The following is a 19,052-nucleotide window of genomic DNA, read 5'->3' as shown; positions in this document are numbered from 1 at the left end:
ATGCCACTGCCAAGTCTTATCGGGTTTCTGGGATATCCACAATGAATATGTGAATATGCATGAGATAGATCAGCATGCTCTTCTTCCTTGATATGCAAATCTATCTCATGCATATTCACTGTGAATATCCTGAAAACACAATGGGACTTGGATTGAAAGACTTCTTGTGGGGTCGGTAGAATAGAGATTCTGCAATTTTTTCAAAACTTTCTTGGTACTCCTTCTGGTGTATTACTGGTGATCAGGTAGCTTTGTATTAGAGGATGACACGGGGACAAATTTGTCCCTGTCCCTGCTCCATTCCTGTAAGCTCTGCCTTAACCGCACAAGCCTTGAACACTTAAGATTTTAAAGCGTTTGAGGCTTGGGCAGATGAGAACGGAGCTTCCAGAAATGGGACCGGGACAGAAATATAACTCACAGGGACAGGACGGGAAAATGAGTTCCCTGCAGGGACTGGGGAAAATTTGTCCTCCTGGTCATTCTCTACTTTGTATCATAAACAGGCCGAGTCTGGGATCAGATGAGATTTAGAACGCAGAAAATATTGGGAAACGTCCCAGGACGATTTCCTTCATTTCTCCTCATCACCTTTGCCCATCAATGTGATAAGGTTTCCTTAGCATATAAGGATTCCTTGTCGGCAAAAGGTCTGCATTTTTCGTTGTGGTAAGTCATTTCTTTCAAATCGGAAGCCTTGTTCTCTTTGAAGCTCCCATGCAAATGTCTGGTTAGTTTTCAAAAGAGCAATTATATATTTCTTTGATGTGTTATAGTTAGGATTGTGTTAGACAAGGAATCATATGTGACTAAGACGGAGGGGGCGGGTTAGATCTTAGGGAATAGTTAGTAATGGATATCTCGTGAGTATGAATTTGTTTCATCGCTTTTTAACTTCTTTATTTAAACACTGAGGCTTCTGTGATGTGGGCTTGTAGATATGTTTCATTTCTTGTATTGTGTATAAGGTTGACATTATGCTTCCATTTCCTTTAAATTTTTTTCTTTTTATTGGAAACAATATAAATTATTGCGGTATAAATAGACTGAGTCGGTTCTAGTTTCACCCTTGACATCCGTGAATGTTTTCCTACACCTGTACGTCTGGGTCAAACTGGCAAGAAGCTGTATGGAAGATGGAACAGAATGAAAAATGTTCTGGATGAACTGGGTTTTAGTTCAGAATCCTTCCCCACCCATTTGGTTTGACCATTTATCCCTCTAATTCAGGGATCTCAAAGTCCCTCCTTGAGGGCCGGAATCCAGTTTGGTTTTCAGGATTTCCCCAATGAATGTGCATTGAAAGCAGTGAATGCACATAGATCTCATGCATATTCATTGGGGGAATCCTGAAAACCCGACTGGATTCCAGCCCTCGAGGAGAGACTTTTGACACCCCTGCTCTAATTCTATAATCTTCATTCATTTTTCCGTGGAACTGGGTAAATCTTAACTGCACACCCTTAAACATCTGCTTCACCTCAGGGGTGAGTGAGATCCGCGAGGTCTGCGGTAGTCTAACATGCAGACATTAGCGGTTAGCACACGCAAATAGGTTAGCGCACCTTAATAAAAGACGGCCTTAGTTCTGGCCAAAATCTTACTTGTGAAGAAGATTATTAGACAAACCCTGTAAACCGCGTCAAGCTCCCACCGTGAATTCCACGGGAATTTTACGAAGGGCCGTAAATCCCAGCCCATCCTGCATCCTTAGACGGGACTAATTCATTCAGTAGTCACAAAATATGTGTGCGCGAGCTTCATAGCAGATTCGTTTTTAAACAAAGACCGCTCGGGTGGTCAATAATTGAGAAGGGGAGAGACCGCGGGGAGAATGTATAATAGCTGCAGGCCGGTATCGGCGGAGAACAATTCACAGTTTAAAAAGGGAAAGCAATGAAAACTATTCCTATTATTAGCAGAGATCTATTTGCCTAGTCCGTCGGGTTTGAATATCTCGATGCCCGAGCCCTGGCTATCGTTTTATCACACCGAGCGAAGGTTGCTCACGTATCGGTCGTCGCAGCATTATTCAGCAGCGATGAACAGAGCAGGCACACATGCCATTGAGAGCGTCTGTTTCTTCCCGTAAAACAAATTACTATGATTTAGAGCAGCATTCAATATCTCGCATGTGGTAGGCTCATATATTCTCCTTGACTATGCCTGCGTGTAAACCCACATGAAGCTATAACACAGTATTATTAGATTTAGCCTCAATATATCTTAGAAATGAATAACAAAAGGCAGGAATCCTGTGATACTCCGTTTAAAGGACTCTGACTTTCAAATTGCTTGAAACCAACCAAATAATTGTTGACTTTGCATGTTATTTTATACCTTCTAAAGCAGTGATTCCCAACCCTGTCCTGGAGGAACACCAGGCCAATTGGGTTTTCAGGCTAGCCCTAATGAATATGCATGAGAGAGATTTGCATATGATGGAAGTGATAGGCATGCAAATTTGCTTCATGCATATTCATTAGGGCTAGCCTGAAAACCCAATTGGCCTGGTGTTCCTCCAGGACAGGGTTGGGAACCACTGGTCTAAAGAATTCTTCTTGTTTGGTATAGCATGACTCCCCCATTAAACTGTTTTTTTTAAATCATATATCCAGTAATTTTTTATTTGATTGATTTATTTAATTTTTATATGCCGTTCTCCCTAGGGAGCTCAGAGCGGTTTATATGAATTGATTCAGGTACTCAAGCATTTTTCTCTGTCTGTCCCAGAGGGCTCACAATCTATCTAATGTACCTGGGGCAATGGGGGGATTAAGTGACTTGCCCAGGGTCACAAGGAGCAGCGTGGGTTTGAACTCACAAGTTCAGGGTGCTGAGGCTGTAGCTTTAACCACTAGGCCACACACTCCCCTTGTTCTTAATACCCAACCACCATCTTACTCAGCACCTAGGTCAGGTTCACTACTTAAATGAAAGCCCGGATACACCAGGAAGGGGACTGAGGCTCTGATTGGCCCAAGTTATTTAAGGCCCCTCCCATAGGCATTCAGGCCAATCAGAGCCTTAAGCCCCTTCCTGGTGCATCCCAGGATTCACCAGGGAGGAAAAGGTCCATTTTGAAGATGCGGGATGGATGGGTGGAGGAAGGGGGAGAGAGTGGGCATCTCTCCTGCTGTGTGGGGGGGGGGTTGTTTGCAGTGGGAGAGAATTAACATCTCTCTCTCTGCAAGGGGGGGTCACCACCACTGCAGGGGGGGTTGTTTGTGGCTGGAGCAAGTGGGCATCTGTGCGTGTAGGGGGGGTGTTTGTGGCAGGAGAGAATTTGCATCTTTCCCACTGTGGGGGAGGGAGGTCGTATATGGTGGTGTGAGAGAATTGGAATCCCTCCCACTGCAGGGGATGGATATTGTGATGCAGAACAACATTGCTTTCTAGCAGTCTCTGACACTGCCATGCCTGTACCAGGACTCCTGGACCAGTCGCTTTTTTTTTTTTTTTTTTTGTCACCAAAAGCCGACGCCACTTTTAGAAAATGGCTTAGCATTTTTTAAGAATCCACTGGAGAGCTCATTTCAGTGTTGAAGAGCCATTTGCATGTCATTGTTGGATCACTACTGCTTTTGTTGTTCGATTTGATGTTTTTCTGTGGTTTTGTTGGATTCTTTGCATGTTTTATGAGCTAACATTTTTATTGAAGGAAGAAAGTAAATATACAGTTATATAATACAAATAAATATTCATTACAAATAATTTCACAACTCTGAGACTTCCATTCCATATATACTATGAAATACTATCATTCCTCCAAAAATTTTCATATGACAGACCCTATCTCCCCTTTCACCCCCTCCCCCCCCCCCCTCATGTTTTAAAAAGGAGTTTAGGAATCGGAATGAAAATCGAGCAAACCCTGTGCAGTTAATTTAAGGGCACGAAATGAGGCAGACAAAGCAAGTGGCAGTCGGCACCTGAATTTCCTTTCATGTGCGCAGTACAGGAGGCGTTTTGGGCTCAGCAGTGAAACGGCATTTTACATTATGTGAATAATGATGAAAATGACAATTTGCCACTTCTGAGGCAACAATGGTCTCCCCTCCTCCTCCTCAACCAAGCCCTTCACTTAAGTCTTGTAGAGCTACCAAGAGGACTGACACCACCTACAGCAAGGGTGTCAAAGTCCCTCCTCGAGGGCCGCAATCCAGTCGGGTTTTCAGGATTTCCCCAATGAATATGCATGAGATCTATTTGCATGCACTGCTTTCATTGTATGCTAATAGATCTCATGCATATTCATTGGGAAAATCCTGAAAACCCAACTTGATTGCGGCCCTTGAGGAGGGACTTTGACACCCCTGTCCTACAGATTTCAGTGCTGCAATACAACTAAAGTCGCCAAGTGGCTTCAGATTTGCCTGACAGGCTTGCTCCAGTCCAGGTTTTGCCCCATTGCATGCAGGGACTTCTGGTTCTGCTTTCCAGAGTAGATCCCCTAAGAATTGCAAAACTACAAGACCCAGTATGCAATTAAAACATGGACTGGATCAGCCTTATCAGGCGAATCTGGGACCAGTTGGCCATTCTAAATTCAGTTATGTGAGGAGAGAGGAGGGAAGAGGACATTCTCCATCTGAGAGGAGAAGAGTAGAAGACATATTTTGGGGTAAGAATACCTTATTTTGCTCTGAGCTTTGAAAGGTTTGGGGAGAAAAGCTAAATTGTAGATTCCCTTCTATAGAAGCAAACTCTACTTAGAATAATAGCCTTTTATAGTTCTACAGTTTTCTAAACTTGAATCTTCTCCTAGAGATAGTTTCTGCCAGGCAGAGCAGGGTATGGCTTAGTCTCCAGCTGTTGTAGTTGGTGATTCAATCATTAGGAATGTAAGAGCTGGGTGGCTAGTGGATGTGAGGATCGCCTGGTCATTTGCCTGTCTGGTGTGAAGGTGACAGACCTCACACATCACTTAGATAGGATTTTAGATAGTGCTGTGGAGGAACCGCTGTCTTGCTACATGTAGGTACCAATTAAATAGGAAAATGTGGGAGGTTCTCGAAGCCAAATTTAGGCTCTTAGGTAGAAATACTGAAATCCCGATCCTCCAGAGTAGCATTTTCAGAAATGCTCCCAGTTCCACATGTGGGACCCAAGAGGCAGGCAGAGCTCCAAAGTTGAGATGATGGTGCAGGGATGAGGGATTTAGATTTGTTAGGAACTGGGCAGCCTTCTGGGAAAGGTGGAGCTTGTTCCAAAAGGATGGACTCCACCTTAACTGGGATGGAACCAGACTGCTGGTGCTAACGTTTAAAAAGGAGCTGGAGCAGCTTTAAAACAGATGGGGGGGGGGGGGAAAGCCAACGCCAACGCCAACGCCAACAGTCGCCCAGGAGCGGATGGTTCGGTGTGAGGTTGGAGGATATTATTGAAACAGGATATTTAGGGAGTCCCGGTAAAGAAAGTCAGGAGAGTTTAAGAGGAAGGCAGAGTAAAAGACTCAAATTTTCCATCTTCTCAGCAGCCTGTAGTTGCAAGGAAAAAACACAATTTGAAGTGTCTGTATGCAAATGCTAGATGCCTTATATATATATATATATATATATATATATATATATATATATATATATATATATATATATAAAAAGAAATCTAAAACCCAAAGTCAGCAGCAGGAAAATGACCATTCTCAAAAAGTACTTCCATAATGGGCTTCTATTTGAAAATTGTCTACCTGTATGTCCAGGTGTTACATCTATCTTTTGACCACATTCCTGACCAAAAATTCATCCAAGTCCCAAACGCCCGGAACAGGAGGGACCAGTTCATCATGCTGGAACCCCCGAATGTCCGCGGTAGGAGGAGTGCCCACCCCTGCAAAGATCGTCAGCAAGAGGGATGCCCAATCCCTCCTGCCAGACCTCCCCCCCACAAAGATTGTCAGCTGGAGGGATGCCTAGTCCCTCCTGCTAGACCCCTGAAGGGCATGCCCCCCCCCCAAGCCCACCCTGGGAGACTGGGTGTCCTATACAGAATCTGGCTCTTAGACCTGTTTTTAGATCGCCTAAGTCAGCACGTATAAGTTCCATCGAGGCAGCCTGATAAAACTTTGGATTATCTCCTGCAGTATGACTAAGTGTAGGTTGGCCCTCATCCTGCCCTCACCACTCCTCAAAAAAATGCCCCTTTGAGCTCTGGGTGCACAATGGGATTCAGAGACCTAAAAAGTCTCTGAATACATCTATATCCCATTTCAATTATAGGCACTTGGACGACCTGTCTTTTAGGAACTGGCAGGAGAGCCTGGCTATCCCTCCTACCTGTGAAGAGCGCTTCGGGGGAGGTGTCCGGCAGGAGGGACTAGGCATCTGTTCTGCCAGTGAAGAGCACGCCAGTTTGGGGCGAGGTTCGAGCAGGAGAGATTGGGCATCTCTCCTGCGGTGATGTGTGGGGGTGTGGGGGGGGGGGAGGAAGCAGGAGAGATTGGGCATCTCTCCTGCCACGATCATTACAGGTGCGGGGGGATTGGTTGCCTGGGCTGCTGAGTTGATCGCGATCAGCTCAGCGGCCTAATCCAGAACTTATGCCTGTGTTGACTTTGTCTAAGTCAAAATGTTTAAGTTCTGTCTAAAGATTAATGCACGCTAAGTGCTAAGGCACCCATAGAATATAATGGGCGCCTTAGCAAAAGGCACCCCTGGTCAAAACCTACTGAACCTTCGGAGCTGACACCTCTGCTCATATCATCTTACTATCCTGCTTCCACTTTTCCCTCACAGCTTCCTCGTCCCTCCTGTATTTAACCAGATCCCCTCCACCCTGATTTTATCCTCATCTGTTGTCTTTAAGAGATTGTCTTTTTCTTTTAGACCTCTTGACAGTCATTTATCATTTGCTTCTATGGCCATAAATTTAAAAATTATACATATATATGGGAGAAAGATATTTCTCAGGAGTAACAGGCAATGAAAAAAAAAATTATTTCATAACTCTAGCTGCAATTACATTACTATGAAACTTAAAAACATATCTCTCTGTTCATAAGCCTAACAAAATGGATATTTTTAATTTTAAGGGCTATGAAAGAATGTGAATTATAGCAGTGATTAGAGGTAGATCGGCTGTGTGTATGGAGGAAGGGAACGCTGAAAGTTGTTTTTTTTTTTTTTTTTACTAGAATACGCTCTCATCACCATACTGCATGGTAACCTCTAATCAAATTCCTACCTTCCCACCACCAATATACACAGAGCCCCACCCACCATTCTCGCAGAATTTCCTGAGACCCAACACAATTTTGAGGGCACCTCAGTCTAAATTGCTAGGGTTGCTGCACTTACCATTAAATTCAGTGTCTTCTAGTTTAAAGCCCTGCTACGGTCTCCAGTCCTTCCCCAAATTGCTTTTTCCTGCTCTAGCCAGGAGTACTGTTTCCAGCTTGTTCTTAAAGTATCTGAATGTCTATGTTTTGTCAGTAATTTCTGTGCTTGCTGTGAACAATCTTGTCTGCAAACCTCTACCCTGGGCGACAACCATAAATCTTTTCATCCTTAAGGAGAGATGAATTTAGACCTTTCACATACCGGGTTTTGATCAACATGTTGTTCCTGCCTTGTGTAATACTTTGCATTTCTCACTGTTAATTGTGCATTTGCCATTTTTAATTTATGGATCAAATTCCATAAAGATATTTTTTCCCCTCTTTGTTTGCAGATTCTTTCGTTTCCTTCCTTGATGGATTCTCACTCATTTCTTGTACTTCTTGGCTTGCTTGTCCAAGTTTAAAGATGGCAACCATTTCTAGATAGTTTTTTCCCCTCTTTAACACTTTTCCCATACTTTGACACATTTTGCATATTTGGGACTGATTAGAGAATGACACGGGGAAAAATTTTCCCCTGTCCCGTGGGAACTCATTTCCCTGTCTTATCGAGTTCTTTTGCTGACCCTGACCCAACCCTGCAAGCTCCATCCTCATCTGCACACGCCTCAAACACTTTAAAATCCTAAGTAGCAACATTCTAGAGCTCAGACTGTGATGTCATAATGCCTCATTCCACCAAAGCCTAAGCTCCGTCCTCATCTGCGCAATCCTCAAACGCTTTAAAATCCTAAGTATCAACATCCTGAGCTTGTGGGTTCAAATCCATGTTGCTCCTTGTGACCCTGGGCATGTCACTTACCGCCCCGCCTCCTTTACTAATCCATAATAGCGGTTTTTAGCGCAGGAAGCCACGCTGAATGCTCCGCACTGCTCCTGATGCTCTTAGAGTTCCTATGAGCATCGGGAGCTTTCAGCGCAGCTCCCTGCACTAATAACCGCGATCGCGGTTTAGTAAACGGGGGGTGGTTAATAACATAACATAAAAATCAATTTCTATGCAATTTACAAAAAGTTAAATAAACAAAGAGTTGAATAAAATATTTCAGTTCCCTAAAATCTGGAACACAAATACGTTTTCAATGGTTTCCTAAAATGTTGGTAAGAAGCAGAGGTCAATATCGGTAGCTTAAGGTCCGTATCTCAAGAAGCTTCAGAATAGGACAAAAGGCGTTGATGGTACTTTTTTAAAAAAAAATATTTATTTTATTAGTCATTTTCATAAACATATCAAGTATACACTTGTACAGAAAGGCGGAGCTGATCAAAGAATATAAATTTCCCTATTTAGATTAAGCACAATCAAGACAAAATAGACATTGAACTCCACCTCAAGTCCTCAAAACATAAATCCAAGAAGTAGAGCAGCGAGCCTGCTGAGATAATAGATCATAGAAATATAAAGAAAGGAAATCAGCGATACAATCAACTGAAGGAAGTGACCAAATTAAACATTGAGCACACAGGTGTGCAGCTGACCAAAAGGTTGTCAGTTGTGCTTTTGATACAATATCACACATTTACACAGGTGACGTAGAAAGAAGGAAGCTCCAAGAGCAAAAATCAGGAATTCACATCGACGCTTCTGGGTATCTCGTGCCAGATCCAGGAACATTTGTATTCTGAATCCCAAAAATTCTTTTAACTTATTTTTGAAGTAAAGTCTCAGCAACCAGTTTTTGTCTGGTGCCAAGGCAACAGTAAGAAGTAACGTTGCAGGTGTCGCTATTTCCTTATCCGACTGTTCCAACATCAAGGAAACATTTAAGTCCTGTTGAACCTCTTGTGGTATTTGTAGTTTTTGATATTGCCCTTCATCCCTTCGTATGGGCAAATAGTAGACCTGAGTAAACGGTGGAAGCAAATCTTCTGATATGCCCAATATTTCAGTCATATCCCTTTTTATCATGACTCTGGGAGGTATAGTTGCCACTCTAGGAAAATTAATTAATCTGAGATTGTTGTTACGAGAGAGGTTATCCAAAGCTTCCAATTTTCTTCTCATATTTGTATTATTTCTCATTAGTGTTTCAGTAAGGTGTTTCGTGGCATTTTTTGAGTCTTTGAGGTCCTGCATATCAGCTTGTAAACTTTTAATATATGTTTCGTGGGTGTTTAGTTTCTATTCAACTTGACAAATTGATGGTACTTTTTAAAATTTACAACCTTTAATTGATGGGAAAACAAAAAAAGCATATGAACTTCGGGAACGCATTCAATTTGCAAAAAATGAATGAATCTATAAGATAATTGGGTACAAAGCCAGTTGAGACTTTATAACAGATACATCCAAACTTAAATATCACATGAGTCAAGAGGCAGCCAGTGCAACTCATGATATAATGGAGTAACATGGTCAAATTTTTCAAGACCAAATTAAGTTGTACAGCTGCATTGATACGCAATCTAGAAAGATAAATATATATATTTTTTAGTACAGGTACCTGCAAAATAAACATTACAATAGTCCAGCTGACTTAGCACCAAGAATTGTACCAACAATTTAAAAGATGAAACATCAAAATATGCTCTCAAATTGTGCAATTTCCACAACGTGTGGAAACCCTTTCGTACAAGAGAATCAACTTGATTTATCATAATTAAATTCTGGTCTAAGATCACCCTCCAGAATCTTGATAGTAGATTGAATTGGGTAAGTCGTAGCATTTAATACCAAAGAGGTCTCGGTATGAATTTGACGTGTTGAGGCAAAGAAAAATTTGTCTTCTCTAGATTAAGTTTCAACTTGAACTCAATCATCTACTTTTCGATGATCTTGAATACATCAACAATTATATGACTAATATGTGATATTGACGATGAAGTTGGAATGACAATAGTAATATCATCAGCATATCTGAACAATTTAATCCTAGGATTACATAATCCCCCTATTGCCCCAGGTATATTAGATAGAGCATGAGCCCCCTAGTACGGATAGGGAAAAATGCTTGAGTACTTGAATGTAAGCCACTTAGGCTATAAGTGGTATAGAAATACTCTAAATAAATAAGCAGAAATACAACTAAAGAAAACATTGTGAGTTATGTTATAACAAAACAATCAAAAATTAACTCTCCCCCCCTCAAAAAAAAAAAATAAGGATTTCTAAGCGAGTTACAATAAAAAGATTCTGGGGTTCAAAATTTATAGTACGGATAACAAAACTAAACACAGACATTTGACTAACGTGAAACGTGAGGTTAGAGGTTATGAAATACAATTGTAAAAGAAAAAGAAAACATTTAAGGTAAGGTCAAAAGGACCGGGGCAAGACAGTCCAAAACTAAACCCCTGGCTAGCCCAAATGGTCCTCAAGGCCTACAACTACCTTGACTTTAGAAAACTACTCAAAACTCACCTATTCCGAGACCAAGACCCTTAATGCCCCTTTTCAATCCTCCTCCTCCTCCCCTTCTGACCTACTTCCCCACCTATCGCCCTCTTCTCCCCCCTACTTTCTCTCCTTGCTTTTCGCAACTCCATGATATAATTGATATGTAACCACTTGTATCTACTCTCTCCTTGCTGTTTGCAACTCTATGATCAATTTGATATGTAACCACTTGTAATCTCTGTCTAACTAATGTGAACTGCCTAGAACTCTTCGGGGTATGGCGGTATACAAAATAAAGTTATTATTATTATAGTTCCCTTCTTTTACTAATCGAATTAGCGTGCACTAAATGCTAATGCATCCATAGATTAACATGCACACATTAGCGTTTAGCATGTGCTAAATTAATTAGCACGCACTAATCGGTTAGCACACCTTAGTAAAAGAGGACCTATAACTCGGCCAGTGTTTCCTTGATAGTTGATGGACAGAGTCTAGAATTGAAGGTTGTCGTAGTGTGAATGCTGCTTTAAACAACTTTTAAGTAGACCTTTAAAATGGTCGATTTTTTTTGGTTCTCAGATTGGGGGGAAGCGAATTCCAATATTGCGGAGTGAAAACAGAAAATATGTTCTGGAGTTTGATACTAATTATTCTTGTAGCAGCATCAATTGATTTGACTGGGTGACCAGAGAATTGGATAGAGGATGTGCGCTAGATGTGGTGTATTTAGATTTTAGCAAAGCCTTTGACAGTGTTCCACACAGACGTCTAATGAATAAACTGAGTGTCCTCAGGATGAGTCCAAAAGTGATGGCCTAGGTCAAGAACTGGTTGAGTGGAAGGCGACAGAGGGTAGAGATCAATGGAGATTGCTCAGAGGAAAGGGAGGTTACCAGTGGTGTGCCTCAAGGTTCTGTTTTTGGGCCTGTTCTTTGTAACATTTTTATAAGCGATATTGCTGAAGGGCTGTCGGGTAAGATTTGCCTCTTTGAGGATGATAACCAAAATCTGCACTAGAGTAGACACCCTGGATGGTGTGAATAATATGAAGAAAGACTTGGCGAAGCTTGAAGAATGGTCTGAAATTTGACAGCTAAAATTCAATGCTAAGAAATGCAAGGTCATACATTTGGGTTGCAAGAACCCAAAGGAATGGTACAGTTTAGGGAGTAAAGAGCTTATGTGCATAACAGAAAAGCGGATCTTGGGTGGGATTGTATGTGATGATCTTAAAGTGGGCAAACAGGTAACGAAAAGGTAACGGTGAAAGCTAGAAGGATGCTAGGGTGCATAGGAAGAGGTATGGCCAGTAGGAAAAAGGAGGAATTGATGCCCCTGTACTGTGTACCATTCTGGAGAACGCATCTTCAAAAAGATATAAAAAGGATAGAGTCTGTCCAGAGGAAGGCTACTAAAATGGTGTGTGGTCTTCGTCATAAGGCGTATGGGGACAGACTTAAAAATCTCAATCTGTACACTTTAGAGGAAAGGCGGGAGAGGGGAGATATGAGAGAGACGTTTAAATACCTACGTAATGTAAATGTTTATGAGTCGAGTCTCTTTCATTTGAAAGGAAACTCTAGAATGAGAGGGCAGAGGATGAAGTTAAGAGGTGATAGGCTCCGGAGTAATCGGAGGAAATACTTTTTTTTACAGAAAGAGTGGTAGATGCGTGGAACAGTCTCCTGGAAGAAGTGGTGGAGACAGAGACTATGTCTGAATTCAAGAGGGAGGATAGGCATGTGGGATCTCTCCGAGAGGAAGAGATAATGGTTACCTTGGATGGGCAGACTGGATGGGCCATTTGGCCTTTATCTGCTGTCATGTTTCTATTAGGACAAGTTGAAAATAGTGTATTTATCACATAGAAGTTCAAAACCGTCCAACGATGTATCTTAGCCCATATGAGGCCGCAAGGGGATTTGAATATTTTTAAAAGACTGCTGAAATGGCACTTTTTTTTTTGCGAAATGAAGTATGAGTGATGACCATTTAATAGTGTGGCCCTAAGATGAAATGCTTTGCAGTAGGATTTTATATCTTTGTGTTATTTTATTATGGATGTGATTTTGTGATCCGCTTTGTTAACCCCACCCCTCAAAAATACCCCAAAAACAAACCCTATAAACTATAGCGGATTCTGCTTCCAAGGATGACTCAAAAGTTTATTAGTGAATTCCATTTCCCAAAATAACTCAAAAAACAGCTTCACAGACTCTGACGCTTCGCAATCATTCAATTGCTGCAACAGAGAGAGTTCACAAAATCACCTCTTCTCCATAGTCGGTCACTTATTGCCACAATCTTCTTAATGCTATATTATTTGAATGCCATAGCACTATAAACTTTAAACGTAGGTGCCGCTTAGGCATATCAAAGGTGCCATTAATTGACAGGTTGTTCCATAAGGTAGGAGCTAAGTGTCGGGGGTGGAATCCACATGGGTGGAGCATGAACAGATCATGGACAGGTACAGGTAAAGTACATAATTTCAGACTAATGAACGTTCCTTTTGTTTGGGGGGCTGATTGGAGTTACTGGGAGTTTGCCCCTGGCATTTTTTTTTTTTTGGGGGGGGGAGGGGAAGAGTGATAACAGGCTCTTCCTTAATTAATAAAATAGCTCTGAAACAAAAATATATAAAATTAAAATAAAAGCATATAAATATATATATTTTTAAAAAACCCAACAACAACACATGCAAAGGGCACAATTACTTATAATTTTTTTGCCTGCATAACTGCAGTATCAAAAATGCTCCTTGGTTCTATTCCCTTTTACCAGGGGTAGGCAATTCCGGTCCTCGAGAACCGGAGCCAGGTCAGGTTTTCTGGATCTCCACAATGAATATGTATGAGATGGATTTGCACGCACTACCTCCTTGAGATGAAAATCTATCTCATGCATATTGATTGTGGATATCCTGAAAACCTGACCTGGCTCCGGCTCTCGAGGACTGGAATTGCCTACCCCTGCCTTATGCCAATGCTTTCACGCCCTAATCCGCAGGGTCTCCATTTTATTCCAGCTTCAGTCACTGGGGCAACTCTTTTCAAGGCATCTGCCACGAGTTCTCTGGAGCTGCAAATCTTCTATAATTGGCTTTATGATGTGGGTTTAATATATCCATTAAGCACTCATTTCAGACCATCTAATTCCTTTCACTGAGGATCGGGCACCTCCCTGCCCTTCCTTTAATCGAAATAAAACTAGTTAGTCATATAAACTCGATAGTCTACTGCCAAGAATTTCAAGGTAATAAAAGAAGGGAAGAGGTAAAATGCGGACCTCGCGGATCTAAAACTGCACGTCCTTAAAAATCTGAGGTCCGTGCCACTTGTAGTTTCTGGCTCCGACAGACCTCGATGACAATTTAGCTCTGACAGATCCTAATGTTATTCCCTCCCTATGCTGAGACTAGCGGCCAAACATTTGCCCTGAGGTCTGTGCCACTTTTAGTCTCAGCATAGGGCGGGAAAAGCATTAGGATCCGTCCGAGCTAAATTGTCATCGAGGTCTGTCGGAGCCAGAAACTACAAGTGGCACGGACCTCAGGACGTGCAGTTCAGATCCGTGAGGGATTAGATAATTTTCTGAAGGAAAAGGGGATAGAAGGGTATAGATAGAGGATTACTATACAGGTCCTGGACCTGACGGGCCGCCTCGTGAGCGGACTGCTGGGCGTGATGGACCCTTGGTCTGACGCAGCGGAGGCACTGCTTATGTTCTTATGTCAGATGCACTGCAGACCTTTGCACATATTTTTTAACTCACCCCCCCCCCCCTCTAACCCAGCTATTTGCCATCCAGTGTCGTATCGCAGGGGCTCTCGGAATCAGCACGGAGGGAGAGATCTGGAGGAAGGGAAGATCGGGCTAATTAGCAAAATCCACGGTGCACCTCGTCCCTCCTTAGCCATTAGAGAAGGCAGAGCCGGGGGCCTGAGCTGAGCGTGCGGGGAAAGCGGTGGAATAAGCTAAAAGGTGGATTTGTCAATGCACGGACCTCAGATTTTTAGGGATGTGCGGGTCTAGATCCGCGAGGTCCGTAAGGTCCGTGTTTTACCCCTTAACAGTGGTCGCTTGTAAGAAAGACCTACTGCATTTGTGGAGTGGGTGCTGTTTCCTTGCAAGCTGAAAAAAGAACTGCAGAATAGATTGGACAGGATGTCTTGGTCTAACTTTTCTCTCCTTTATACCACCTCACTGAAATGCTCAAATGTCTTGGCTGTGATTTAGTGAACTTTCGTGTTTCAAGCCATAGACGCAACACAGCCCAAAATCTTGCATCAATTAGGAGCTTAGCTCCATTTCTTTGAATGGTCGAGACCAAGCCTCAGTGGGTCTTGTGTAATTCCACGCTTCTCCGCTGGGGGGCGGGGTGGGGGAGAGGCAGCCCTGGCTGAGTCAGTGGGAAATCTCCAGGAGTGATGGTGCGCCGGTCGGGCGGGCAGGCGTTAGGACTCGGGGGGAAACCCGCCTCTCCCTGCCCGTCTCTCTGCTCTTCTTCAATCAGTTGGCTCTACAGAGCCGAGGAGGAGCCCAGCGACTCCCTCCAAATGCAGGGCTGTCGGGGAGGCGCCCGGGCTCGGCTGCACCGTTAAGGGCATGTGAACCCCCGGCCGAGGATGAGCCCGATCGGCGCCCTCGCCTTCCTCCTGCAGCTGCTGCCCTGGGTGCAGGGACTGGGCTTTGCAGGTAAGTTAGGCTCGATTTCTCGCTGCTGTTAGTCTTGCGTGCAATCCAGATGCTAAGTTTTCTCTCGGCTCTTTCTCTCCTTTTACCTTTGGGAGGTAAGTGAAGGATCTGGGGGTTGGGGGAGATGCGTTACAAGCGAGGCATGCATCCCCCCCTCCCCCGTTAACCTTCCCCCTGCACTGCTGTCCACAATTAAGGCTCAGTTATATAAAGTACAAAGCCGGTATTGAGGGCAGGCAGCCTCTCGGCTGTCGCTGGGCTCTGGAATGAGGCAGTTTGTTCTCGTTATCAGAAGACAACTGTCAGATTCTTCTGCCCTCCTACCACCCATCCCCCCCCCCCCCGAGAGCCACGTGACTGTGGAAGTTGGGACTAGAAACATTAGTGCCGTATTCAAAGCTGGATGTGATAGGGGTGAGGCGCTGCACCCTGAAATTAAAAGTTGAGTAGCCTGTGGAGAAGGGGAGGGGGGCAGGAGCTTCCCTCCCCCGGCCATGGATGACTGGCATACTTGGGCTTTTGGCACTTGTCAGAATCTGCCGCTTTGATCTTTGGCTTAGACTAGGATCTGTCATCTGTCTTTGACTCTAATAGCAATCGCCTTCTTTTCACGCACCTGCCAGGGTGGCATAGTTTGGGCCGTGCCAAGATGACAAGTGCCCAATAAATCTGGCTGAATTTGGGGCAGTCTCCTTGTGTGTTGCAGAAGTTGGCTCGGACCTCAGGCAGCCCTTTCCAACCTTTCTTTCCTTCTCCCCGTGCTTGGGGGATACCCCAGATGCCACAGATCCCGAGGAGGTCCGGGCATGGGGTTCTCACCATCTTCCTGGCCAACTACGTATCTTTATTTTGTTTTAGCTGGAATTATGGGGATATTCCTTCCACATCCATTGGTTGCATCCTTTCCCGGGAAGGGGTAAAACGCGGACCTCACGGACCTTGCGGATCTAAAACCGCACGTCCTTAAAAATTTGAGGTCCATGCCATTTAGATCCGCGTGGTCAGTAAGAACATAAGAATTGCCGCTGCTGGGTCAGACCAGTGGTCCATCCTACCCAGTAGTCCGCTCACGCGGTGGCCCTCAGGTCCATGAGGTCCACGTTTTACCCCTTCCCTACTTTCCCTTTTATTGCCGAGCTGCGTTTCTTGCGATCTGACCACTGGTTTAGGGTGAATTATGCAGATTTAGTATTATTTTTTAAGGTGGATGTTCCCAGCCTAAAATTAAAGAAACGGGTCTTAATCTCTTGTTTTTTGGAATGGGGGAAGGGAAAGGGATGCTTGAGCAGACCTGACGTGCACCCGCAGCACGTTTGTTGGCTTCAAAGTGGGGTTCATTACTCTCGTGGCAGGCTCGAAATGGGTTCAACATGCTTCCTCTGTTCTATTTCGATGCTGAAAACGAATCATTTTGGGCTCGGCTCTTTTTCTATATTGTGAGGTGATTACAATGAAATGAAAGGGACTTGGATACCGCCTTCTTGTGGTATTACAACCCCACTCAAAGTGGTTTACCCACAGGCACTTCCCTTTTCTGTCCCGGTGGGCTCACAATCTCTCTAATGGACTTGGGGCATTAGAGGATTAAGTGACTTGCCCAGGATCACAGGGAGCAGTGCCAGGGTTTGAACCCACAGCCTCAGGGTACTGAGGCTGTACCTCTAACCACTGCCCCGCACTCTCCAATGAGGTCTCTTACAGCCAAAACTTTACTACCAATAATTGCCAATTCAGTTGTGGCCTCCTGGGATGCTGAAACTCAAGCTCCTTTCTCTATATGTCGGTTGTTATCAATGGAATTAAAAAAAAGTTGTAACCAACTATTTCTACTACTACGACGTATCACTTACATAGCGATGAAAAGCATATGCAGGACTGTACATTTTGACATTTATAGACAGTCCCTGGTCAGAAGAGCTTACAATCTAACTTGGACGGACAGACATGACATAGAGGGTTGGGGATGCAGAACCCAAGATGAGAGGAATTAGGAGTCAAAAACACTCTCAAAGAGGTGGGCTGACATTTATAGACGGTCCCTGCTCGGAAGAGCTTACAATCTAACTTGGACAGACAAACATGGCATATAGGGTTGGGGATGCAGAACCTAAGGTGAGAGGAGTTAGGAATCAAAACCACTCTCAAAGAGGTGGGTTGACATTTATAGAAGGTCCCTGCACGGAAGAGCTTACAGTCTTAACTTGGATGGACAAACATGGCATAGAGGGTTGGGGATGCAGAACCCAAGGTGAGAGGAATTAGGGGTCGAAAGCACTCTCAAAGAGGTGGGCTGACATTTTTAGATGGTCCCTGCTCGGAAGAGCTTACACTCTAACTTGGACAGACAGACATGCCATATAGGGATGCAGAACCCAAGGTGAGAGGAATTAGGGGTTGAAAGCACTCTCAAAGAGAGTGGCCTTGAACACTGCCAGAGACGGAGCCTGCCGTAGGGATTCGGGCAGCTTGTTCCAAGGATATGGCGCAGCAAGGCAGAAGGGACGGAGTCTGGAGTTGGCAGCCGAAGAGAAGGGCACAGAAAGGAGGGACTTACCAGCTGAGCGGAGCTCAAAGGGGGGATCATAGGGGGAGATAAAGAAGAGAGGTAGTGAGGGGTAGCTGAGGAGTTTGAATTGTAGTCCGAGATGAACCAAGTCCACTGAACTCTCTGGAAATGTAAAGTTCTGCCAAATTCACTGTTTCTTAATCTTACTGCTCCCTGTGAGTGAAATCACGATTAACCATGACAATGGCCCCCACCGTTTTAAGGATTTTTTTTTTTTAAATATTTTTATTCCCAGGAGTTGTGTTGGCTTTGCAGCCCGTGCTCTTTTATTTATACTTTGCAGAAGGCAATGTTTGGGTTCTTGCTTGCAGAGATGCTCCAACTGGTGTTCCTAATCTTTCACACATCTTGTTACTGTTTTGCACAGCTAATAGACAGAAATAAAGATCGTGTCGGGAAACTCTCCTGACAGACGAGCGGGCAATATTACTTCACACCTCTTAGGAATCCATTAGCACGTCGCAGGGTGAATGCCTTCAGCAGGATTGCAGTTCGGCCAGTAGCCAGGAGGTGGTGCTATGTGCATGACTGTGAAGGTCTCCAGTTGCCGTCTGTGTTTGAACTTTTGGTTTGTGGCATTGTGAAGCTATTGTGGCATGAATTATTTTTTGTGTTTGGCAACTTGGAGCCGTGGATAATAAAAACAATTTAAGAAAAGGAAGGCATATAGGATCCAGCTCTGCGGCTGCCAGAAGGTCCTTAGCCCCCCTCAAGATTGAGCAAGTTTATGCATTGTGTCCAGGGAGGGTTAATTTATATTGTTATGCATGCCCAATCATTCTGAAACTTTTGGAGCCTAAGGAGAAGGAAGACACATTAGTCTTTTACACTGTATGCCGCTTATTCAAATGTTGCCTTTACTATGTATCAGAAATGCTAACCAGTATAAACATTGACTGGCTTTGAATGTAACAATTTTTAGAGACATTGTAAAAGTTTGCTTCCTGGTTTCTGTATTAACTGGTGGATATGAATACGTGCCATTCCATCTAATGCAGCGGTCTCCAACTCCAACCCTTTGCAGGGCCACATTTTGGATTTGTAGGCACTTGGTGAGCCACAGAAAAAAAAAAAAATAGTTAATGTCTTATTAAAGAAAAGACAACTTTGCAC

The 19,052-nt window shown here is 43.7% G+C and overlaps 1 protein-coding gene across 6 annotated transcripts in view; it reads left to right on the top strand.

Moving 5' to 3' along the window:
- PTPRT (protein tyrosine phosphatase receptor type T) overlaps positions 1 to 19,052 on the top strand; it is a 680,142-nt gene that overhangs the window by 45,315 nt on the left and 615,775 nt on the right. For 5 of the 6 annotated variants that reach the window (XM_033963543.1, XM_033963541.1, XM_033963544.1 and 2 more), the window contains exon 1: positions 15,179 to 15,373. The exons of the other annotated variant lie outside the window; for it this stretch is intronic. In XM_033963543.1, coding sequence (XP_033819434.1) covers positions 15,304 to 15,373 — 70 coding nt within the window. In that variant the 5' untranslated portion in view covers positions 15,179 to 15,303. Of the gene's footprint in view, positions 1 to 15,178; positions 15,374 to 19,052 lie in introns of those variants that run through there. 6 annotated transcript variants of the gene reach the window in all.

Source organism: Geotrypetes seraphini, chromosome 11 (assembly GCF_902459505.1).
Source record: "Geotrypetes seraphini chromosome 11, aGeoSer1.1, whole genome shotgun sequence".
NCBI classification, from domain to species: domain Eukaryota; kingdom Metazoa; phylum Chordata; class Amphibia; order Gymnophiona; family Dermophiidae; genus Geotrypetes; species Geotrypetes seraphini.
This window is presented reverse-complemented; position numbering and strand designations above follow the sequence as displayed.